This window comes from Perissodus microlepis, chromosome 8 (assembly GCF_051167445.1).
Source record: "Perissodus microlepis isolate ML-2025 ecotype Zambia chromosome 8, ASM5116744v1, whole genome shotgun sequence".
In the NCBI taxonomy this organism is placed as follows: domain Eukaryota; kingdom Metazoa; phylum Chordata; class Actinopteri; order Cichliformes; family Cichlidae; genus Perissodus; species Perissodus microlepis.
The window spans coordinates 21,765,538-21,791,646 of NC_140468.1; the positions used below are offsets into that span (position 1 = coordinate 21,765,538).

The 26,109-nt window shown below is 41.8% G+C and overlaps 1 protein-coding gene across 5 annotated transcripts in view; it reads right to left on the reverse strand.

The window, feature by feature from the left end:
- The window catches only part of ep300a (EP300 lysine acetyltransferase a), a 30,124-nt gene extending 15,873 nt beyond the window's left edge, over positions 1–14,251 (reverse strand). For 2 of the 5 annotated variants that reach the window (XM_084938220.1, XM_084938217.1), the window contains exons 1-15: positions 13,708–14,250; positions 10,647–11,314; positions 9,339–9,518; positions 8,447–8,765; positions 8,058–8,171; positions 7,416–7,655; positions 6,931–7,036; positions 6,678–6,800; positions 6,115–6,232; positions 5,684–5,825; positions 5,487–5,558; positions 5,036–5,121; positions 4,684–4,833; positions 878–1,369; positions 7–427 (exon numbers count right to left, since the gene is read on the reverse strand). In XM_084938220.1, the coding sequence (XP_084794346.1) occupies positions 7–427; positions 878–1,369; positions 4,684–4,833; positions 5,036–5,121; positions 5,487–5,558; positions 5,684–5,825; positions 6,115–6,232; positions 6,678–6,800; positions 6,931–7,036; positions 7,416–7,655; positions 8,058–8,171; positions 8,447–8,765; positions 9,339–9,518; positions 10,647–11,314; positions 13,708–13,801 (3,325 nt within the window). In that variant the 5' untranslated portion in view covers positions 13,802–14,250. Of the gene's footprint in view, positions 1–6; positions 428–877; positions 1,370–4,683; positions 4,834–5,035; positions 5,122–5,486; positions 5,559–5,683; positions 5,826–6,114; positions 6,233–6,677; positions 6,801–6,930; positions 7,037–7,415; positions 7,656–8,051; positions 8,172–8,446; positions 8,766–9,338; positions 9,519–10,646; positions 11,315–13,707 lie in introns of all 5 variants that reach the window. The other 3 variants (XM_084938218.1, XM_084938216.1, XM_084938219.1) reach the window with 2 other exon arrangements.
- Positions 14,252–26,109: the final 11,858 nt, after the last annotated feature.

Below are 26,109 nucleotides of genomic sequence, written 5' to 3' on the forward strand. Positions count from 1 at the left end.
ACTTACTCTTCTTTTTCACTGGGGCCTGCGACACAACTGCCTCCGAGCTCTCCTCTTCATCTTTCACCTCTTTCTTCACCTCTTTCTTCACCTCCGGTTTTCTGTCTTCCGTCTTTACTCCTGACCCCTGTGTTGTAGTCGACGTTTCCATAGGAACTCCTTTACCACCTTCTCCAGAACAATCTTCATTTTTAAGTTCGGATTTCACAGGTTTTTCCTCCATTTTGAGGTTGCCAAGTTTCCCTCCTTTGGAGCAGCTCCCAGCATCGCTCTCGTCCTCCTCATCCTGATGTTTGACCTCCATCTTCATGTCCACATTGGTGGCTGAAGTGTTTGACGCCGGTTGCTGGGATGAGGTGTCTAGACTGCTGACAGAAGCTGGGGTCGGGGCCTGACTGTCAGCTGGGAACGAACCCTTCTGGGATAACTGAAGAGAGATGCACAAATTAGATGCATACAAGTAGTAAATATGCAAGTGATGCACGACAGGGGAACATGCAAGTAAAACTGAACAAACTGCTCATAGTTTGGTGTTACATTAGCAGAAAGGGCAATGCGACATAGCTTAATGCTTCTGGCAGTTGCTTGGAGCATCAAATCTGTAAAGAACTTTGATGAACTGTGTAAATTTACCTTTGAGGCAAAGCATGCCCACAGCAAATCACTGATATGATGATGATGATCTGATTCAGATATTTGTGCTATTATTTATAAAGTATTTTCTCTTTAAAGTATTTTATTGTTGTCTAAAACTTTTCAAACTTAAAAGACCTGATTTAAAAAAAATATTTTTTAAAGTTTCTAACTCATGAATTAAAAATAAATGCCAGTTTTTTTAAAAAAAAAAAAAAAAAAAAAAAAAAAAAGGGACACTGACCGGAGTACGTGGCAGCTGACTGCCATGCGGTGTTGAACTTGAGGCCATTCCAGGATGAGATGGAGTGGTTGAACCAGCAGGCCCCATGTGTTGCTGCTGGAGGGGCTTGTTGGAGCCAGGACCCTGACCAAGCTGGTTCTGCTGAGGAGCTGGGGGTGGCACCAAATGTGATGCATTAGGGGTGTGTGGTTGTGGCGTCTGCGACCCAGCAAGCCTGGGGGGTGTCTGGTGGGGAGTAGGTGATCGGCTGTGAGCAGGAGAGGGTGAGCTGCCACGCATGGCCCCCAAATGAGGGTTGGAGTTGGGTTGCTGGTTTGTGTTAGATGGAGTCATTGATGAGGCAGGGGCTCCGACAGCTGAGTTGGGACCTCCACCACCCACGCTTTGAGGCCCCATTGGCCCTACTGGAGGGACCCCACTGGGAGTGCCAGCTGAACCCGGCTGTGCTAGAGGACTCGCAACTGAGAGGGGGGGAGGAGTGCCCATCTGCGTCTGACGACAGAGGTAGAGTTGGTTAAGAGACAGAAAATGTTGTTCTTTGGGTAACCTAAGAATGTATGTAATGAGATCACATCAGGATCCTTTATATTCTATCCGTGTTTCTTAACATCACGCTATAGGGAAATTGTAACAATACTGCCCGAGGATGGCAAGAATGACGAGGTTACTCATCTTCTACGTTTACATTTTACCGCATAAAGTTTTATATTAACCCAGAATATTGCAGTTCTATCTGATGATCCAGGAGTTATTGGAGTGTGTTTTCTCTTCTTCAGGTTTAAATTTTAGTTTGCTACATTTTAAATGGGGATGCACCAATCCGGTTTAGATATCTGCCAGTACAGCGTATCAGTGCTTATGTTAGTTTAAAGTTACAGTGTGCATAAATTTCACTTTTAGATGTCAGTAGACTGGATTGCAGTTAACACCCCCCCCAAATTCAAGTGCACTAGCTACAGTGGCTCCTTCAGGTAAAACATGTTTAAATTAGCCAAGAGATCAAAAACAATAAAAACGCCCGCTCACTATGACTTTACACTCCATGTCTCATTGATGCTGAGATGACTTATTGAGGGTAAGTTGAACTGCTGATAAGCGCTGCTGTTTTAGCATCTGTTAGCTGGCTTTAGATCCACTCAAAAGACAGTTTCACTAACATTCTTGCACTCAGTTACTTGACAGTCCACATTAGCTGTCACAATGTTAGCGTATAACCAGCTGTCGACGTTGTTTAGCTGGCTCCTTGTCAGCTGTTCTGAGATGGGAGGGTCATGTGTCTAATCTGCTGACATTAATTACTGTGACGATATCTGGAATAAATAAGCATGTTTATGCATGTTTTCCTGTGTCAGGAGATGAAGCTTAAGATGTTAAGAAAGAAGATAACATTTTGTGAAGATGTCAGTGGCATTTTCTTTCCTTTGTTGGTGAAGGTTATGTCTTACAACAGGAGAAAGCCTATGTATGAAAATACATATCTAGTGTCTTCTCCTTCAGACAAATTTAAATCAGAGGTGGGCGGTATAAGCTGTATACGGTAGAAACTATATAAATTTGGCCAACGGTAGAGATTTTGACTATACCATTCTACCGCGATAGCGCATGTTGATGGTGTCATCAATCTGTGCCTGTTTTGGGTTGAAAGCATTGCAGCAGCTGCAAACAACATCATCTGCAAATTATGCCGGGCGACAGTCATAGCAAAGAGATGAAGCACTTTTGGAATATGGGGAAAGCCAAAAACTGAGCTTCCTCCACTTCCGTACCATTGATTCATTAATGCTGAATTCTCTCGCAACTGCTCTATTCCCGTGTTGTTGCAGTATATTAATGACTAACCTTGTATTGTGGATGGATTATCTCAGTTGTTCTCCTGACTGAAGTTTGGCCCGTTTATAGCATCCTGCCTCACGTTAACTTTTATCAAGTGGAAAAGTGTTAGCGTTCATCCTTCAGCTTCACTGTGCTAATATTATGCTAACGTAGCTGTTTTGCTAGCGATCACGTAGCACATCATTATATACCAGCTAGTCCAACTTCAGTAACCCTACAAACGTCACTGCTGTTTAGTTTTCTGTCTTCATTTATGTTGGAAGTGATAGCAGAGCTGTACGTTTTAATTTTTTCAGAAATCTCTCAGTCAGAACATGCTATATCATGTTTAGGTGGAAACTAGCGAGCTAACTTCCTGCTAACTTCTAACTCAGTTGAATTTACTAAATTCTGTTTTCATGGATGCCTGGATGTTAAACTTAATTGTTACACCTGGTAAAGCAGCAACGCCTATCATTTTATTAAAGATGAAAGAATTTAGACAGTTTTTAACTCTCAGTGATGCCGCAGTGGGACCTGAAGAAGACGGAGTTTTGGACCCAGATTACTCCAAAAGGCTCCTGACTACGGCAGCCGTAATGCTCCGGCAATCCATCAAGCGGTGCGCCTTCATAACTTACCAAAGTCGTACTAAAACATGACTTTACTTTTTGTCAGACTCTGGGACAACAGTGTTGTTTCTGTGCGGCCATTTCCCTCCATGCCAGTTTTCAAAATTGGCAGTTTTCATTTTAATAAAGGAGACGCTCTCACGACTCATCGAGTGTCACTGACTAGTCAATCGGTAGTATGCAGTCTGTTGGCGTGACATTTTTGGTTTGCCTTGGAACCCACAGTCGAGTAGCTACTAAAAAGTACCTGGTACCAGGTACTATGACCTAATGGAAAACCCTAAAAACCATGTTGAGGCGTGCCAAACTGACCCGAGTTCTAGTTACAGAAGTTTCAGAGGTATATCCCTCAAAACTAAATGCAAGAAAGTTGCATAAAATAGTTTTCAACCATAGGAAATTTGAGTGTCTTCATAGTTTCACTTTTAAGATGCACTAGTTTTTGTAAACTGCAGGAAAAACAAAATTAAATACTGTTGTGCACAATTACAAAAGGAAACACACAACGTGCATCAAATTAACTATTTCCAATAGTGCAATTTAATTTCTATGCATTCCAGAAACGACACATAAAGACATAAAGTAAAAACACCAGTAAACTTTTGAAAGGCCCTGTAGAGTTAAAAACTACGCTTCCTATGAAAAATGATGTCACTTAAAAATAGTGCCTGCTCCGGTGGGCTTAAAAATTACACTTTCACCTCAGCGTGAACATCATTAGGTTACTTTATACTGTTGTTATTTACACTCGCACTAGTTTCGCCTTCCCTTGACTCACAGCGAGTGCACACACATATACACACCTCTCATGTAGAGTGGAGCTAGCAAGAGACAATTGAAGTCAATACTAATCAAATTGGCGACAACACTTTTATTACTGTAAGTGCAGCAAAAGCTTCCCAACAACCGAGAGAGAAATAAACAGACACGCAGGGAAAGGATTGTTGGAGCTTTTCAATCATGTCAACTCACTTGACCACAGTATGTGGTTGAGTAAAATGTACAGGCCTTTTCCTGTTAGCTTTCTCTAAGCTATATGTACTTCTACTGGTATATGACAGAATAACACAGAACAACATAGAAATGAACCAAGTTACAACTGGAAATATATCTGATCCAAAGGGTTGGTGCATCCCTAGATTTACATGTATAACTAATGGTTAGTGTAGTGTGTACTTACAGAACACGATCACCTGCACAGTACTCTTTACAATTCTCCTCCTCACACCCAACACATTAACAACAGAGTTTATATTTGAGTTGGAGGGGGGAAAATGTCCTTATTAAAGACCTAAATATGAATTGCTACAGGTACAATCAGGGTTTCTAAGCAACATCAAAAAGAAGTGCGAGCCCTCTTACCTGCACCATACCTCCTGGTCCCCCAGGTGGTGTCATCCCAGACTGAGCTCCAACTCCAGGTCCTGAGCCAGGAAACTGTCCCTGGGACATATACGGGGCTGGCAGCTGGTTAACATTGGGCTGCCCCACCCTGGGTCCAACCATTCCCATCTGAAGATTAAAAAAAAAGAAAAGAAAAGAAAAGAAAAGAAAAAGAGCACTGGTCTTCAAAAAAACAAAACAAAAAGAACTTTATATTTTCTTAGAAGTTTGTTATAAAAAATAAATCAAATAATTTAACAGCTACTCATTTTATTTCTCCCACTCTTTAAACTGTGTTCTTCTACATATCTGAAACACTGTGTGTACTCACCTGGTTGCCAGATGGTCCCAAGGGTAGAGGAGGTGTTGACCTCTGGCCCATAGACTGTATTCCCATTTGGTTAAACTGATTCATACCTGACAAAACACAGAATTTATGATATACAACATAAACATATTTTACATGGATTTTATTTTTCAAAGTAATCAACACTCAGGGGGGCTGTGTCAACATGAGGGCAAAGACACTCAACTCTAAAGCCTTCGTCATCAGAGTGAGCACGACAGCAGATATTAGAGACGCGCAGCTACTCCAGCTGCCTATGTCCACAGCGGAGATTAATCACGGCATTACACTCAGCCCATTTGGCTCCAAGTTAACATTTGGTAAAACATAAATAAAAAAAATAGAAAATAAATAAATGAATAAATAAAAATAAAAAAATCAGTGTAAGCTTCAATTCCACCATAAAATGATGTGCCTGCAACTACAGATGTTTTACCTGGGCCTTGCGTTCTGTTCATCTGATTTGGTCCTGCTGGTCGCACCATTACCGGGTCAGTTAGGGGACCGTCTGTAAAGATAGGGCAGGAGAAGAAGGAAGTTAAACTGCCGTGTGTTCACCAAGCACGAGCAGAAGACTTTGAACAAACACTAAAACGTTTCATTTCGTCCCCTGCCCCCAACAGGTTCACTCACTTGGAGGCAGCCCAGTAGGGGGCTGTCCCATGCCAGCAGGTCCAATGTTCACACCTTGCTTCTGCAGTCGGGTCCTCCTCTTCTCTTCCAATTCCTTCTGGATCTTGTAGATCTTCTCTGCCAGCAAATGATAATACTCAGCCTGTCAAAAGAAAACAAGAGATTAAGGACATTAGAAAACAAGAATTTGAACACAGAAAGGACACAAAAATATAAATTCTTTTGAAAATTATAGAAGTATTTTGAAACTCAAGTAATACCAAATCTGTGGCTCTCTTTCATCTTGGGAAAAAGACAAGTTAACAACAGGAAAAAAAAGACGGGTTCACCTGCTGCAATAAATTTAATGAACAAGTAATGACAGCACAATGACTGACATAGATACTGAAACACCGACACCACTGATTTCTCAAGTGTAAGGAACAACTTACTCTGCTGTTAGCCGATTCATACATGTCACCCTCAACTTTTCGGGCATAAGCCACCAGGTTCTCCATTCGACGGTCCTTGAGGGCAGCGGGATCTGGAGTCGGAAAGATGGCCTGGACACTGGAGGGACAAGTAAAGAGGAGGACAGAAAACAGGATGAAGGAAAAAATGGTGGAAATTGTGTAGTTTTTAACTACAGCGCAGACAGAGGTATGTGTCTGAGATGAACATGACATGGATATCCAGTCTCGATGGCATCATTCAGATCCCAGAAAAAAAGGAAGAAAAAAGCCTTGATGAAACCAAGCAGATCCATCTATTTCTGAAACATTCACCATATTTAATATGATAATCCACCAGTATGTTTTCTATTTATGACTACAGAAATATATGACACCTAATTTTTTATATCCAGGCAGATGAATGGAACTTAAAAAAAAAAAAAGAAAAGAAAACACAAGCCCCCCCCCCTTTTTTTTAATGTATTCGCACAGCAATGCTAATTGTGATCCTATGTGCAGTCCAAAACTAAATAAATAATGCAGCTTTTCTCTTTAATACTTACAGCTTGTGTACCAAATGATTTCGTAGATCCTGTGTGATGTCCTCATGCCAGCTTTTCCTCATGCCTGTGGCGGAGGGAGGGGCTGCTGTGGGCATGGAACCAACCCCACCAGCATCATTCAGACTAGAAGAGACAGAGTGAATCCTTTAAATGGCTTCTTAAAATAAATGTATGTCCTAAACTCATGTAGAACTGACCAAATCTTTAAAAAATAAATAAATAAATACAATAAAGCCTTTGTGTTTGTTCTTACCCCTGGTTGTTCATATTAAGATGCATCATTGTATCTTGCAGTAGACTAGCTTGCTGGCTCTGAGGGGAAGCACCCACACCTCCATTCACTCCCATAGGATTCACACCTACACCGCATAGAAAAGAAAGGAAATTATATATGTTTATTCTCAGTGTCATCCTAACAATAGGACACAATGGACAAGCTTTTGCCTGGACATGTTTTTCAACATGTCCAGGGGTTAGGATTAGCTACATAGCATGGAACATATTCTTGAGATGATTATTTTTCCTGGAGACATCTGACAAACAATTTTATATAGCTATCTTCATAGCTCCCACCAGCGATAAACAGCTTTTGAAAAGCCACTTTAAGTATACAATTCACTCATTCTGAAAGCTGAAGGTCCTAACCGCTTGCTGGCATTAAAAAAAAGAAATGCTCAGCATTAAGCTGTAAAAGAGCAGACAATTCATGTCTTTTTACTGAAAATAAACTAAACTCACCCATTGGGTTCAGAGGCCTCACACCAGCCTGCCCTTGAAGGCCTTGGTTGGGCATGTTAGTCTGGGAAGTCTGAGCCTGGATTTGGTTCCCTTGGTAGGTGAGGCCCAGAGCAGCATAGGCCCTTTCTATAGAGCTGGGATCAATCTGGCTCGGCTGATTGAGATTGGGAGCACTTGGTTGGCTACCAGGGATTGTACCAAGTGAGCTGCCTAGTCCTGTAGCAGCCCCTGCAAGTAGAGCTGTAAGAACACAAAAACCAAAAGTTATGAATAAATAAAATCAGCTTAGAATTAAAAAAAATAAATAAATCATTTACTGAATACTTATAGAAAATTCAGCAAAAATTATTATGTTTTTGTGCTATAATATAATACTGACTAGTATATTCAAAACAACGCTGTCATTTCAAACCCAGTACAAAATCATACTTACATTACCAGCATTAGAACATTAACCCCTAATTTCCTTCGGGATTAACAAAGTATTCTGATTCTGAACATCAAACTTTGTCATTATTAATATATTTACACAATATAAATGTGTAAATATATTGATAATGATAACAGCACAGTATCTAAAAAATTTATCCAATGGTATGAAGGAAGGTATATTATTTTGTTTGGTCGGATACAGACACTCACACTGCGTGTTCCTCTTGTCCCCGGCATTCTTCAGCGGCAGGCAGACAGGACAATCATGTCGCGTGCAATTCTTCCAGTGGGAGATGATCTGCCTCGATGATGCACAGTGAGCAACTGTTGGTCAATGAGGAAAAACAGATATGGAATCAGGAGTTGGGAAATGGAGGTGTATTAGAGAAGGAGGGGGGGGGGCTGTTTTTTTTTTTCTTAAGTACTACTCTCAAAAATCAGGTAGCATAATAAAATTAAGCTTCATGTGCTTAAGCACTAAACCATTTTAATAGGTGAGATATACTTTCATTACGAGGAACGTTGCCAGCTTGACAGCTACAGAAGGGATTATTTTATCCAGTGTTTCCAGGAGGATATGCAGCATCCTTTCTACTTACCCTGACAGGACTTCCCAGCCTGGCAGTGAGTCATATGGTTGAGGACATTCTTCATAGTCCGGCAGTGGGGCAGGTTGCACTGCCAGACTTCACCATTGGCCTGTTCCCGCCGCTGGCACTTGTGTGCATGTAGCAGGAGTACCAGTTGCTGCTGGATTAGCTTGCGTTTTTCAGGGTCAGCTGTGGGCGGTGCTCCAGCTGCAGCGGATGCTGCAGAAACCTGGGTACCAACTGCTTGAGCGCCCGGCACCATCCCGGGGGCTCCTCCCACAGGTGCACCTGTGGGACCACCCACACCTGTCTGTGACTGCTGTGTGCCCTGGAAAGAAAGTGGGCGACAACAAGACAAGGTGAGACGGAGGAAATAAAAGAAAAGAAACAGAATAAAGAGAAGGCAGAAGATTAGAGGGAGTAAAAATGGAAGAGGAGGTGGAGGATGAAAATAAAAGGATGGTGTTTACAGCAATACTAGAGTACTGAGTGCTCAAGTCAAATGACAGGACATGAAGAGGTAATGCAGCAAGAAGAGGTAATCTAGTTTCTGATTGTGTTGGGAGATTAAATGATAGATTTGACAGATATCTGTGTTGTCTGACTCTTTCACATCAATTTTTCCTAAACGCTCACAACCAGTATGATGGAGAACTAAAATATTTTAAACATACAAGTTGTTTGTTTTGTTTTTTGTTTTGTTTTTTAAATGAAAATCTTCTGATTCACTGATACAATTTGATAAAAATAAAATAACAGAAAACATTTTCATCACTACTGGCTATCAACCAGCATCAGTATCTGGTACTGTCCTAGAGTTTATAGTAATCTACTAATTCATAACACGGACCAGAATACAACTTATTTATTAGGAACATTCTCTTGATCATCTCTTCCTTACCATGGTGCCCATTCCTTGCATGGGCTGGTTCTTCTTGTCCACATTGAACTGGGCCATGCTATTAGCCATGGAACCTTTGTTCTGGAGCTGAGGGCCCAGCCCTGCGCCTCCCAGACCTTGATTCCCTTGACTTCCATATGGGCCTCCAAACGGCCCCCCTGGATTCCCCATCATCCCCATCTAGCAAATGAAAATACAAGTCATTTTAATTTTTTGAAAAAGAGAAATGTTTGTGTCAATAATGAAGACAAGGATAAAACAAGACTTAAAATTATTCTATGCCTTCTTTTTGTTAAACTGCATGTCACTGATATGAGGATGACTTGAGCATCTGAGCTCTATACATGCCAGCACGTTGTGCTCTTATTTTACCAAATAATCTTGTTGTGTAATCAAGTCTCAAGAACCCAAGTCTCAGTTGTTAAATAAGCTGGATTTGTGGATATTTCCTCAAACCATGAACTTTATAAGACCGAAAGTTAAAAAGGAGCAACTAAGTCAATGAAATCTCACAGTAGTGGAGATAGAAAATGTTTTAACCATATCATTAGAATACGACCTGAAACAAACGAAAACAGCAATTCACAGTAGGAGAGAATGCAACAGCAATTCTGATGCAATTCTCTTTTCTCCCTCCACACTGAGGAGGCCAGCACAAGCTCATCTGAGCTTTTCCTTTAACCTATTCCTAACCAGGAATCCCACTCATTGCATTTGATTGGGTAAAAATCAACCATCAGTAGCTCTACCACAGTGAATCATCTTCATCACCAGTACCTGCAGCTGCAACATTTTACCATCACTCCTGTGGGACTGTCAATCACACAGATGGACTCAAAAAAAGACAAACCCAAGTGCACTACTTACGTTTATTAAAATAAACAAATACAACCATGAGCCTTTAACCATCTGAGAACAAACTGAAGTCCGCAGCAAAGAATAAGAAATTCTAAGAAATAAAAACAGGATTTGAGAATTTCTTGTGCACCTAAACATTATGTCTTAACTCTAAGTGTCTCTAAATAGAACTTTGTTAACAATGAAAAAACGTGAGAACACCTTTCATAATTATACATCTATGCCTGCTTAAATTCTTAAGTTTTGAAATTGTAAGGCTGAAGAAAATTCAGTCTTATTTAGAAAATTACCTCACAGATGAACAAATTACTATTAAGGCAAATAAGACTAAGTGTATGCAAGGGTTAATTTCCACTATTTTGCATTTGCAAGCTTCTTGCAAATATAGATTTTTTTTCCTTTAAAAAAAAAAAAAAAAAAAAAAAAATCTGTAACTGAAGCACTGCCTACCTTGTTCATTGCTCCAGGCTGCTGGCCTCTTATCCCAGCCTGGCCCCCAGCTCCCGGCTGCTGTAGGGTCTCAGCCAAAAGGTTGCTGCCACCGACCATCCCCTGATTGCCGAAGCCCATCCTTGGAGAGCCATTAATCACCTGGTTCCCAATCATGCCTGGCTGCTGCTGTCCATTACTGCCTTTCTGCTGTGCTCCCATCATGGTCCTGATCATTCCACCTGCAGCACTCTGCTGCTGCATCATGTTGGCCTGCTGCTGAGGGGAAAGGTGTTGTCCTTGGCCCATCATCTGCTGAGGCCCCTGACCAGGGGACGCCTTCATGTTCGCTAAGTGCTGCCCCATGGCAGCGGGGCCTCCTGGGCTACCCATGGCTCCTTGGTGCCCCGGCTGAGTTGAGGGTGTTGCCCCCGCACGCAAAAGCTCTGACAGCTGTTTATGCTTGGCCACTGCATCCTGCCCTCCACCAACTCCCCCAGGACCATGGCCAAGCCCAAGACCCAATCCTCCTGCCCCTCCACCACCGCCTCCAGGGCCCAACAATGCCGGTCCTCCTCCTAGAGTGGTGTGCAGCTGGTTAGGGTCCCCGCCATTGACCAGACCTGGTTCATTGGAGCTGATGAGCTCATCTGGGAGGTCGTGCTCCAATTCAAAAAGAGATCCGAAATCTGAAATGAAGAAAGGCAAGTTCAGGAAGGCAAAAAAAAAGCAGAGAAAGAGCGAGGAGGACGACAACAGGGACCACAGCTATGTTAAGCTGGTATAATCCATCATATTTAAGCATGACCAAGTGAAAATGTGATCACTTGCTTGACATCAAAAATTTATGAAAGCTGATCATGCATGACCAGTTTTCTCACATCAGAAATTAAAAACCATACTATCCAATGCAACAACACTGAGCACCGAACCAGTAAATGATTTTGAGGTGGGCAACCTGACAAACTTATATGATGAATAAAATAAAAACAGTGTTGTCTAAGCATTTTTCCCTCCATATGAAATGACCAAAAGTGTGATCAGCTGTGGCACGAGTAGGACGATATTCATTTGACGCACTATGCATCTTGTGAGTCTAACACATTTTGTAAAAGAGAAAATGGCATGACAGACAAAGTATAGCAGCTAACCAACAATGACCAACAATGCTGAATGAAGCAAAGTGAGGGACAATAATAACCACCACTTCTAGTCAAGAGAGAGAAAAAAAATCTGTAGTATCTACTGTACTATCTACTATCTGCAGAGACAGTTAAGTTTTTAGTGGCAGGCTTTGTATCCAAGCAAGAACAGTAAACCAACAGTGTGATGTGTGATTTAAAACTAACCTTACTACCCAAGTTTGCAGAAAGAGTCTCTGATCAGTAAAGACATTCAAAGTGTTGCACAGACAGGCTGACGAATGGACTATTTCATCAAAGTAAGGCCACAAAAATTGGTAAGATACACAGGGACCTGGGATAAATTCTTTCTAGTGAGAACAGCAATCCAAGCTTTAGCAGGCTATATTCCGTTCAGTCAAACAATTTTTATGCTACACATTACCAAGTAATGTGTAACATACACATTACAATCAGTTAGTTATCTGACACATTACAAAGAAATGTGGCAGTCAGCAATTAAACATAACTAAGTTAAACATAAATTCACTGCAGCTCACAAACATTTGAAACATGCTTTTATTCTGTCCACACTTAACTTTTTCCCCTCAGGAAGCAGAAATATTAGACAAATAATTACTTAAGCCTTATTTAAAATACAAATGCAACGGGTTCACTGGTTCAGTGCTATGACATTTGAGTAATAGTTTTGTTTGTTTGTTTGTTTTAAGTATTGCATTGCTGTAAATGTTAAAGTTTGGGTTTTGGGAGCTATCTGAACTAACTAAGGTATTTAGGTAGCACCTTTACTATTTCTTGTTGTTTGGTAGACCAAATGCTTTTTCAAATAGACCTACCATCCATGAAAATAATCTGCAGTTCAATTAATGCTACGATTTAAAGACAACTGGAGACATCAACGGGAAGCATCTTTCGGCAACAACCACACTTCAGGGCAGTGACACGAAGAATAATTTTGAGTGCAGTTAATTACATCCTCAAATCGTGTTTATCTTTTGGCAGTAATGCGTCTGTCATCGATATATACTTTGCAAGGTGACGGAAATGTGTGCAGTGCCTGACTAATTTAACCGTAATGGTCTCTCTTATTGCCGAGCAGGCGGGCAGAGACGCAGCTGGCTTTGGTGTAACGACTGAGTGAATGTCTAAGTGATGAAATCTGGGTGAATATTTCGTGCGTGTAGTAGTATTCGGTCACTAACTGGGCTTTCTGGTTAGCAGCTCGGTGGTTAGGCATGGCGCTGTGTCCATGCTCCACCGTTTCGTTCTCGGGCCACTATTCCAGCTGCTGCCACACGCCATCCACACACACACACGCAGAAAAAAAAACGTACCAACAATGGCAGTTTGAGCTTAACAATCAGTCGGACCCGTGGGCCTAAATTTAGCTCTCACCAGGCTAGCAGCACCACCGTCTGCAACCTCTGTCTTCGCTAACATCATTAACGATGACTTACGGCAGTTAAGAAAGGATCCGAGTTATGATGGGGCAAAACAAGGTTGTTTTAAACCCTAGCAGCCTAAAAACTCGAGTACAGAATAGCAGTACGTATACATGGCTGTCAATTTAAGGCAACTCTATGACACCAAGAAACTTCATCGTAAGTTTGACTGGCAATGGGGTTACAAACAGCCCGGCTAAAGTAGTCATTAGACACGGGACCGTCAGGACAGGATCCGCGTTCAAGTGGGCTAGCCTAGCGCTAGCTGAATGGCTAGTAGCTACCTCCGGCTAAAATGGCTGTTAGCATGCGAGCTAGACGGGGAGCGTTTCTTCACGTACACACACTCACTACTAGCACGCTAACATTAGCAAGCTACGACAAAAACAGAAGCGTAATCCCGCGTTTCCCTCCTCTTTTAAGTAACCACAAGCCGTTCAAAAACAAAAAACTCAACGAATAACACCAAACCAAATTATAACCTGAGCCAGTACTTACCGTTTCCATCGCTGGCGGACGCGGAAAGTGCCGGAGAGGAGAGTTTAGGCCTCTTGGCTGAAGGCGGGCCAGAGTCCAGAACGTTCTCGGCCATATTTTTTCGAAATAAAAATATATAAAGTATCCACAATTGCAGTCGTTTTCACACCTTTAGAACCTCATTCCTTTCCGTTTCCAATATTGCGACTTTTCCCCCTCCTTTTGGGGGACTAAGAGGGGGAAAGTCACGGGTACGAATTACTCCTCTTTCCCTGGGTTCGCCTCTCGATTTCAGCCTCGGCGTATATCAACCCCCCTCCCTCCCTCGTCAGATTTTTTGTTCTTTATAAATTTCTGCCAGCGGAGGAGGAGGGGGTCCGTGAAAGTAGAGGGAGACACACGCATCGGCTTCCCTCTAAACTTACAGAGCCTCTTCCGATGTAAATAAACTATCCCCTGCTACCTCTCCCATGATCGCATCCGTCATTTCAGCTTCCTTTCCAGCGGAGTCTGGATGAAGATAATGTCGGGCAGAAAAGCCTCGTTTGCCTGCGAAGTGACGGTGGTGCTGCTGGTGGCAGCGGGTGAGGATGCGGGGATGCAAATTAAAAAAATAAAACTGAAAATATTCAAGTGCAATGGTTGACAAAATATAATGCGTATTATCTATGCATATAAAGACCCAAAAAACCCTCAAAGTTCGTTATGATTCATCTATGCAGCAAGATGAACGTGATCTTCTGTTTCTGAGGTTTATAGTTGCAAAGATTCATTCTGAACTGTGTTAAAGAAGGGGAACTTATGTTTTAAAACATTTTGTAAGTGGAAGCTTTAAAGAACAAAATAGTGCAATAACTTGGAATTTAGCAGACCGAAGTTGATTCATGAACCTGGAAAACTCTGTATTCTGTGGAAAGGTTTGGCTGAACCTGATTATTTTCTAATTTAAATACATAATGTTTTATTTATAGCTAAACTTTCAGTGAGACACCACAAAAATTTGTAATCTTCCCATGATGATGGTGCAACTCTGCAGGGTTGCTCCAAAGCCAGTTTCACTGAGAAAGGCATTAAAAGCTTGTCACCAGACTCTCCACTTCAGGCCAAGTAAACTGTCCAAAACCAATCTACAGGTTCTTTCTTTTCAGTAACATATATAAATATGTCACTGAAAAGAAAGAACCTGTTTGAACAGTGATTGTTTTAATGTGTTAATTTCCAGTCCCCCTGGTGTTTCCCCTCAAACTTCTCTCTGTGTAAAAGTATTCAAAGATGTAAAACTGCACAAAATGTAACTGTCTAACATTTGCAATATGTTTATGAGCATGTTCCATTAAATCTGTACAGTAATGGTACACACATGCACTGAGTTTAATCAAAGGTCACTTTATTTAGTTACTGCTCCATTATATCCAACAATGTGAATTTTCACATGTGTCTCTGAAACACAGAATCAGTTTGCTTTTATAAATTACATGATCTGTGCTAGAATAACTTACTGTTAGCTGCTGGCAAAGGTTTTACAGCTTGATCTGGAGTAAAGAGTGAACACACTAAAGAAATGCCCTTTTTAAACTTATTTAATCTGGGCCTTTTGGTGATGCATTCTCTAACAAGTATCTCAGCATATACTGATTCTTTTTAAGTTTTTCATTACAACAATCAATCAATCAATCACCTCTCAAGCAATACTTTATACAAATGCTGTGCACTTCCACAGAATACAGTGGCTTGCAAAAGTATTCGGCCCCCTTGAACTTTTCCACATTTTGTCCCATTACAGCCACAAACATGAATCGAGTGTATTGGAATTCCACGTGAAAGACCAACACAAAGTGGTGTACATGTGAGAAGTGGAACGAAAATCATACATGATTCCAAACATTTTTTACAAATAAATAACTGAAAAGTGGGGTGTGCGTAATTATTCAGCCCCCTGAGTCAATACTTTGTAGAACCACCTTTTGCTGCAATTACAGCTGCCAGTCTTTTAGGGTATGTCTCTACCAGCTTTGCACATCTAGAGACTGAAATCCTTGCCCATTCTTCTTTGCAAAACAGCTCCAGCTCAGTCAGATTAGATGGACAGCGTTTGTGAACAGCAGTTTTCAGATCTTGCCACAGATTCTCGATTGGATTTAGATCTGGACTTTGACTGGGCCATTCTAACACGTGGATATGTTTTGTTTTAAACCATTCCATTGTTGCCCTGGCTTCATGTGTAGGGTCGTTGTCCTGCTGGAAGGTGAACCTCCGCCCCAGTCTCAAGTCTTTTGCAGACTCCAAGAGGTTTTCTTCTAAGATTGCCCTGTATTTGGCTCCATCCATCTTCCCATCAACTCTGACCAGCTTCCCTGTCCCTGCTGAAGAGAAGCACCCCCAGAGCATGATGCTGCCACCACCATATTTGACAGTGGGGATGGTGTGTTCAGAGTGATGTGCAGTGTTAGTTTTCTGCCACACATAGCGTTTTGCATTTTGGCCAAAAAGTTCCATTTTGGTCTCATCTGACCAGAACACCTTCTTCACATGTTTGCTGTGTCCCCCACAGGGCTTGTGGCAAACTGCAAACAGGACTTCTTATGTCTCCAGAAGTTGATTCTGTTCATCTGGACGTAGCGTTTTGTGGGAGAAACATTTCATCACTCATCCAAGTGACTTAATCAGTCTCAGCTGACTGCAGGTTTCCCCAAACATCTCTCTTCACTTGCATCCCAGTCACGGAAGCGTTGGAGGTAGTCCGTAAGAGATTACAGGATGACCCCAACCTCAGCAACAGGACCACTCTCAGCATCGACCAAGTGTGTTTGCTTTTGGAACTGTGTCTTCATTCCACCTACTTCACATACAAGGGTCAGTTCTACAGGCAGAAACATGGGTGTGCCATGGGCTCCCCAGTTTCACCCATCGTGGCCAATTTGTACATGGAAGAAGTGGAAAAGAGGGCTTTGCTATCCTACCCTGGAACACCACCAAGCCATTGGTTCAGATATGTGGATGACACCTGGGTGAAAATCAAATCTCAGGATGTACCACATTTCACAGATCACATTAACTCGGTGGACCGACACATCAAATTCACCAGAGAGGATATAAAAAGTGGCAGGTTAGCCTTCTTAGACTGTGAGATCATCAGGAATGGGGGACATCTAAAAGCTGACGTGTACCGTAAACCTACACATACGGATCAGTATCTAAGGTTTGACTCTCATCATCCACTGGAGCACAAACTGGGTGTCATCAGGACGCTACAACACAGAGCGAACACCATCCCCACTGACACAGCGGCCAGGGAGGCAGAAGAACATCACATCAAGAAGGCCCTGAGTAAATGTGGTTATCCCAGCTGGACTTTTGTCAAAGCGGGAGAGGCACCTAAAGAAAACTCCAGCCGATCCAGGAGAGAAGGACAACCGCTGCCTAAGCGAAAACCTGTAGTGATCCCATATGTGTCAGGAGTATCGGAGCAGTTGAGACACATTTTTTCTAAACACGGCGTCTCTGTGGCTTTTAAACCCCAAAACACGCTGCGCCAAAAATTGGTCCACCCCAAGCATCGGGTCCCCCGACACAAACAGAGTAACATAGTGTACGCTGTTAAGTGCCAGGAGGATTGCCAGGATTTATACATCGGGGAAACCAAACAACCTTTGGCGAAGCGGATGGCACAACACAGAAGAGCCACCTCGTCAGGCCAGGACTCTGCAGTCTATTTACACCTACAGGCCAGTGGACACTCTTTCAATGATGAGGATGTAACATCCTGGACAGGGAGGAACGCTGGTTTGAGCGCGGAGTCAAGGAGGCCATTTACGTGAAAAGGGAAAGACCATCTCTGAATCGAGGAGGGGGCCTAAGGGTTCATCTTTCGCCATCTTACAATGCTGTGATTGCAGCCATTCCCCAACTCTCTGTGAATGGTACTCATGGCCATTGATCAGTGGTCTTTGATCAGTGGGTTTTGGTCAGTGGTTGTTGATCAATGGTCATGAGAATTTGCATAATTATGATTAAGGAACTGACCTCCCAGCCCATTGTTCCTTCAGTGGGCTGGTTTCAGTCATTATGCAAATGTACTGTTTATAAGATTTGGGGAAACCTGCAGTCAGCTGAGACTGAAGAAGTCACTTGGATGAGTGACGAAACGTTTCTCCCACAAAACGCTACGTCCAGATGAACAGAATCAACTTTTGGAGTTTTACTTTCCTGGATGATTGAGAATGCATCAAGACGGGACTTCTTATGGTTTTCTGTTAACAATGGCTTTCTTCTTGCCACTCTTACATAAAGGCCAACTTTGTGCAATGCACGACTAATAGTTGTCCTATGGACAGATTCCCCCACCTGAGCTGTAGATCTCTGCAGCTCGTCCAGAGTCACCATGGGCCTCTTGGTTGCATTTCTGATCAGCGCTCTCCTTGTTCGGCCTGTGAGTTCAGGTGGACGGTCTTGTCTTTGTAGGTTTACAGTTGTGCCATACTCCTTCCATTTCTGAATGATCACTTGAACAGTGCTCCGTAGGATGTTCAAGGCTTAAGAAAATCTTTTTGTAGCCTAAGCCTGCTTTAAATTTCTCAATAACTTTATCCCTGATCTGTCTGGTGTGTTCTTTGGACTTCATGGTGTTGTTGCTCCCAATATTCTCTTAAACAACCTCTGAGGCCGTCACAGAGCAGCTGTACTTGTACTGACATTAGATTACACACAGGTGCACTCTATTTAGTCATTAGCACTCATCAGGCAATGTCTATGGGCAACTGACTGCACTCAGACCAAAGGGGGCTGAATAATTACGCACACCCCACTTTGCAGTTATTAATTTGTAAAAAATGTTTGGAATCATGTATGATTTTCGTTCCACTTCTCACGTGTACACCACTTTGTGTTGGTGTTTCACGTGGAATTCCAATAAAACTGATTCGTGTTTGTGGCTGTAATGTGACAAAATGTGGGAAAGTTCAAGGGGGCCAAAAACTTTTGCAAGCCACTGTAAAATATCATAATGTAACTTTAGGGTACAACAACTTGTCTCTTGTGAGGAAGCCTCTAACGCAGTGGTGTCAAATTCATTTTAGCCCTCGTGCCACGTGCTGCCAAATTTGAGGTCAAGCTTGGCTGGGCAGTAGCAGTAATATTATTCTGTAATAAAATGTACTTTTCCACATTCACTTATCCAGGGATTCAGTGGGCCAGAAACTTAGCCAGGGATATCTACACCCCCCTCTGTAGTTGGCTAATAGGGAAAATAGGGATAACAAGGCAAAGTAATTAAAACTAAGGCTAAAGTACAATTATGTGGGGACACTGAAGCATTACCAAGCTAGCATCCCCAGGTTAGGATTCCCAAGCCGGTCAGTAGATGTAATGTCTCCACCGTGTCCTGAGTTCTCCTTGTGGGCCTCCTCTGAGGACTCCTCCCTGTTGGGCACCTCACCTGGGAGGTATCCAGACAGTATCTTAGTTTGATGCACAAACCACATCAACTTGCTCCTTTTGATTAGGAGGAGTATAGTGTTTATACGCTGAGTCCCTCTTGAATGACTCATCTACCCTATTTCTAAGAAAGGGCACAAACACCATTCAGAGAAAGCTTATTTCTATCTGCAATCTTATTCTTTTGGTCATTACCCACAAGATAGAAATATAGATTTGCCAGTAAATAAACAGCTTCACTTTCACACTCAGCTCTCTCTTTACTACAACAGACACATACAACATCTGCAACGCTGCAGTTGACTAGTTGGGTCAGCAACTCATTCCCAATCCAAAGTGGGCTTTCCCCCGTTTTCTGGCTGAGAAACATAGCCTAACACTTGGAGGCGATGAGTCTTATCCCAGCCACTTCACACTCTGCTGCAAACTGCCCTTCAGTGTAAGCTGGAGATCATTGTTTAATGAAGACAGCAAAACCATATCATCTGCAAAAACCAGAGACCAGATCCCGAGACCAGCAAAAGCAACATCCTCTGCCTATTGTCTACATCTAGAAGTTCTGACCATAAAAGTTATGAACAGAATTGGGGACAAAAGGCAAAGCAAAGCAAACTTTCACAGCTATGGTGCAGGGACTGGAGCAATGGGACTAATATACCACACTCCTGAAGCACCCTTCATAGGAGCTTCCAAGGGACACAATGGAATTTTTTCTGTAAGTCCACAACATAGATGTAGACTGGTTGGGCAAAATGTTATGCATCCGATAATATCCTTTAGGGAATAAAGAGTTGGTCCATACTTACATGAACAGGACAAAAACCACATTGTCTTCTAAATCTAACATTTGACTAATGGGCAGACTCTCCTCTGCAGGGTAGTCTGTAGAGAACCTTCCTCCATGCGACAGAATAGGCCTTCCCATGGAGGATGAGCTTCTGGCTCCATTTCTTGGAAAAAAGGGACCACGACCCCAATTTGCCAATCCAAGGGAAATTTCTATAACTTCTGCATGATTTTCCCTCCGGAGCCCGTAGGGACTCAGGGTGAATTTCACCCACCCGAGTTAAAAAACTCTCTGTTGTGTGGTTAACTACCACAAAGATGGCCGAGTCATCCCCCTCATCCACAGACTCTGCTTCCTCTACAGTAGGTGTGTCAGTGGGATTGAAGAGATCCTCAAAGTTTTCCGTCCAGCACCTAACAAAATCCTTTGTCCTAATCTTTCAGATTGTCACGGCCTGGAGGTTCAGCTGGTCGCTGATCAGCTGTTTCTCTCTCTCTTTCTCTCTATCTCTCTATCTCTCTCTCGCCAGGGCGGAACTCATTATGGGTTCATGCCCTTGGCCCACGCCCTCGGAGGAGGAAACACCTGTGCCTCATCAGTGTGGATGGCATTTAAGCCAGGAAGCAACGGCTGTTCTTCGCTGGATCGTTGTGAGAATCGCGTCAGTGAAAGTCGAGCGTCTAGCAAGTGTTTTTCCATGTAGTTGTGTGTTTGGAATCTAACGAGTGTTTCTTTGTGTGCAGACCCTCTGGACCGTTTTCCCTGGTGTTCCCTGAGTGACGAGTGTTCGAGTGGATACGTGTTTGGATTGTTTGGAGAGAGACGAGAGTGTTCACCTGGATTTCCCCCGGAGCCCTGCCCCTCTCACCTTTTGTAGATAACACTGCCCCGCACCTTTTGTATATACACTCATTGGTCATTAATAAATTCTCTTGTGTGCATCAATCCCCGGAGTCCAGCGCGTGAGTCCACCTTGTACACCGTGACACAGATTGAGGACTCAAATGCATATTCCAATTGCAGACAGAAATATACAAAGCAAACATTCAATTGCAAGGCTGCTATAAAAGTCCAAAGAATCCAAAGTCCATTTGTGAAGGGAAACTAAACATAATGACAGTATGTGAGCACACAGGGAAACATACAGGAACATATACATATGTCACAACAAAGAGTCAAATGAAGCTATACTGTATTACCAAAAGTATTCACTCACCCATGGAAATCATTGAAATAAGGTGTTCCAATCACTTCCACGTGTAAAAAATGAATAAATAAATAAAATAAAATAAAATATCCAGCACCTAGGCACACAGACTGCTTCTATAAATACTTGTGAAAGAATGGGTTGCTCTCAGAAAAGCTCAGTGAATTCCAGTGTGGTACCATGATAGGATGAAACCTGTGCAACAAGTCCAGTCATAAAATTTCCTCACTACTCACTATTCCACAGTTGACCGTTAGTGGTATTATAGCAAAGAGTAAGTGATTGGGAATGACAGCAAGTCAGTGGCAAAGTAGTAGGGTTCGTAAAATCACAGAGTGGGGTCGGTGGATGCTGAAAAGCCAAGTGCACAGAGGTCCCCAACTTTTTGCAGAGTCAGTCATTACACACCTCCAAATTTCATGTGGCCTTCAGATTAGCACAAGAACAGCCCTTAGAGAGCTTCATGGAATGGGTCTCCATTTCCAAGCAGCTGCATCACAAAGCACAATGCAAAGCGTTTAATCTGATGGTGTAAAGCATACTGCCACAGAACTTTAGAGCAGTGGAGACGTGTTTAATGGAGCGACAAATCAAGCTTCTCTGTCTGGCAATCAGATGGACGAGTCTGGGTTTGGTGAATGTCAGGAGAAAGGTACTTGTGGGACTGTACAGTGCCACATCCAAAGTTTGGTGGAGGGGGATTATGGTGTGGGGTTGTTTTTCAGAAACCGGGCTCAGCCCCTTACTCCCACTGAAAATTATTGTTCAACACACCAAGTTATTTTGGACAACCATGTGGGAGCATATTTGGGATGGCTCCTTCTTGTCCCAACATCACTGCACACCAGTGCACCAAGAAAGGCCAATAAAGACATGGATGAGCAAGTCTGGTGTGGAAGAACTTGACTGGCAAGCACAGGGTCCTGACTACAACTCGATAGAACAACGTTGGGATGAATTAGAGCATAGACTGCGAGCCAGGCCTTTTGTCCAACATCAGTGTCTGACTTCACAAATGTATGTGCTTTCTGCAAGAATGTTCACAAATTCCCATAAACACACTCTTGTGGAATGTCTTCCCAGAAGAGTTGAAGTTATTATAGCTGCAAAGGTTGTGCCAATATCACATTAAATGCCACAGATTAGGAATGGGATGTCACTCAAGTTCATATGCATGTGAAGGCAGACAAGCAAATTCTTTTGGCAATGTAGTGTGTGTATTCAAGCTGGCCAGGCAGGATGACTCTGGTTGCACAGAGTGGTGGCGACTAGGTTGATAAGTGATAAGGAGAAAGGGAATTAGCAAGGACCATGCTTCCCTTTTGAAGAGCTAGAGGAAGTGGGCTCTGGAAAACATGTGGCAGCCATTGTAGCATGTGGGTGATCACCTGGTTGCGCAGCAAGCCTACAACCAGCTAGCAGGAAGGACCAAAGTTAAGGAGGAACTAGGAAGGTGTGGTACAACTTTACTGGTGACACTTTTTGTTTTTATGGTTTACATGTCCAGAGGAGTTTCCCAGAAGACCGGCCCATACTCAGGGGTGAGCTATGGCTTAAGGTCAATAGTCACCTTTAAGAAGGAAAGAGCCACTTGCTGCTGTCCAAAGGCTTCATTTTGTTGGTTGTGGTATTCAATTATAATCTAAATTGAAGACTCAAATGCAGGCAGAAATAATTACAAAAATTAAAAGTAACAACAACCAACTATGGCAACCAAATAGAACATCAAATAACAAGATTAAAGACTAACAGATAAGTGTTAACAAGGTCCCCTGCCTATCCAGGCCTGCTTAGAATGGTTTGTCAATGAGCTAAGGATGAACAATACACATGAACCAGTCTTTAATATCAGTTGATGAGATTTTTTTTGTTTATAATATGTTTAGAACAGTAGTTAACATAGGATGGATCTTTAAATCTCTTTGATGAAAACAAAACAAAAAAACAGCAGCTTCAGGGAGCAGAAAAGTTCCAGGAAGGTTTGGCTTTGAAACCAAAACCTTCTTCCTGTGAGGCAACTCCTCTAACCACTGCACCATCATGCTGATGCAATAGACTGTCCAGTGAAACTTGTCATAATGCATTGAAGGCTTTCCAAACAGCTTAAGAAAAAGCCAGTCCTTAAAATCTAAGAGTAAAATTACAACTTTTCCTAATTTCTTTTTCAATCGTACTAAGCATAGATAGTTTCATAATGTTATGCCTTGAAGAAATGGTGTAAAGATGTACTTTGTAAACCTGGAGACTTTATATGGTTTATGCTTTATATATTGCTCAGCTGGTCATCTACTAATTGGAAGGTTGGTGAGTCGATCCCTGGCTGCTCCAGTCTCCAGCCTGCATACCTAGGTACTCTCGGGCAAGATACTGAACCCAAAGGTGCTCTGTGATTCGTTCATCACAGCATGAATGTGTGTGAATGTTTGCTAGAAAGCACTTAGGTGCAAAAAAGTGCTGCAGTGAATGAGGTATGTATAAAGCACTTAGAGTGCTATATAAGGACCAAGCCATTTACCATCTTTTTGTACCTCAAAAAGGTTCACGTAATTATGAAAAAGAATAATATGAAAAAGGGTAAAAACTAGTGCATTTATTCCATATTCAGGAAGTAGTTTTACCTTACCTTTAAGGTCCAGTAATGACTAGTGTTTGGTAATTGCACACACTAAGAAAGAAATGCACTTTTACTACACCTGCGATTTCTCAGAGTGTGGGTAACAGTAAGCCAGATGTTCTGATAGCTGAAATGTTCTTCTGCAATTCCAGAATGTGCCATTTTAAGTTTGTTCGATCAGAATCATAGTCATCTTTGTTTCTTTGCTATGTGGCCATGCAAAGAAAAGAAAAGTTCTTTCAAAATATGCAGTATACATATATGATAGGTAAAAAGTAAGAAAAAGCAAGTTACAGAATGTAGTCAGTATGTTCAGCTATTAAAAAATAGTTTAGTTTGAGATCTGTGGTTTGCCTGTTTGCTAAAAAGCCCCCAAAGCAAAACGACAACAACAAAAATCTGATGAATATTCTCCAAGTGTGGTCATTCTATCATTTTTCATATAACTGCAAAACTAGTGGCATTACCATCTGTTAATGTTAGCTGTCTTACACATTTAATTACCTAAATTTTCTTTGGGATTAAAAGATTATAATATTGCACGTCGAATATGAAGCAAAACAACAGGCACTACAGTACGGTAAAGTACCTAGTCTTAGCAGCAATTTGAGTACACTTACATTAGTGCACCAAAACTTGATTAGATCTTGTTTAATATTCTGTGGAAAAGTCAATAAAGTCCATAATTTTCCTCCAATTACATTCAGTTGGTATCAAGTATAAACAAATTGTTCATTAGCCCGATCAGGTCACAGGGTCACCAAATTCACTGGTCTTATTTTAGATGTAGCTTCCAAACCATCCTGTTCCAAAATAAAACTGTCAACACACTGCACGACTTGCATTGTGTCCTTTAAGAAGAATTCCCCAGTGACATGCCGCTCAGCAGATGATACCAACTATAGAAAATATAGTAGCTGTTAAGAAAATTACAGAATGTTGCACTTTTTAATGATTTCTTTGTTCTTTAACAATAATTAGACAACAAAGTACATTTGATTTCCTTACATACCGATCACAAAGCTCAAGAAAGCTCCCTCAACCTTTTCAGATATTGCTCATACCTCCTTGTGTTTGTTCTTTCTACTAGAAGGTGTGGCATCATTTGTCTAATCCAGAGTGTAACATTTGGTCTTTGTGCATTTAGTCATTTTATTGTGGTTATACTCTGCAAGACTTACATAGATGTTTGCATTTACCAGTTACAGCATGTTAATCTGAGGTGTGAATTCACTGTTTGAGTTGCAACACAATTTTCAGTCCTCTGCTGCAATGTCCGTTTCTAAATCTTTGCTCCAAGTATTTAATTTTATTATTTTCTCAAACAGTCCTTTGTGAAATAGAACATTTTCCCAGCACTCTGTGAAAAATTAAGTGCATCCCATGATTCAGCAGTTAGCAGCAATAACATGAAATGCTCGCTTTCTGTATGACTTTGTCAGTTTCTCACATTGTTACAGAATCATTTTTGGCTCACTCTTCTCTCACTTGCTCTGCAACAGTCAGGCTGAAGTCTGGCCTTTGACTCCATTCCTCTGAGTTTTATTTTTCTTATTGATTTAGTTTAGCAGTGGTTGCTTTTGGAGCAGTCACCGCGGGGAATGATTCTGAGGGTGCTTCTCCAAAAAGCTGATGATGAGATGTTTCAGCTCTGAGAAACACAGATGGATCCTCCATTCTAAGGTGCTGACCAGCATTTCTCTTTAGTTAGTTAAGCAGTTCTTGCAAAAATACGGCTAAGTACAGTAGACAAAAAAATACTTTTTGCTGTCTATCAGCACTTTATCGTACTGTTTATTTTAATCTCTGTGTGCAGCGCTTTGTGACTACCTGTCTATGAAAAGCGCTTAATAAATAAACTTACTTACTTACTTACTTACTTAGGAGCAACACAACTCGAAGTCAAGGAATTTCACCAATCAACTTTTAAGCTGTTATTTCCCAGCAATACTAACTCAACACAAAATCAAGACTGACACCAGAGTTTTTTGTTTGTTTGTTTTTCAGAAACACAGGGATTTTTTTTAATCATTACACATTCAAAGCTGAAACTTGCAAGCAGGAGAGCATTACAGCATCCTTCGTGAAGTCTGCCTTTATCCACACCTTGTCAGGTGATGCCGATAACTAGCAATTAAGCCCGGGCAACGCCCAAAGTCTACTACGCTGCCGCTGCAAAGCCATTAGGAGTTGCAGGGGAGCATAACAAATCTCGCATGTTAAGAGACAACAAAAATGACTGCCTCATACTGCCATTTGTTGTCAGTGCTGACCCCAGCAGCGGTTGCTTTAAGTAATCTAAATTACAAAACATATTTTACTTAATATTTGTTTGTATATTTTGCCTCATTATTGGTTATGTTTATTTATTTTTCTACACTG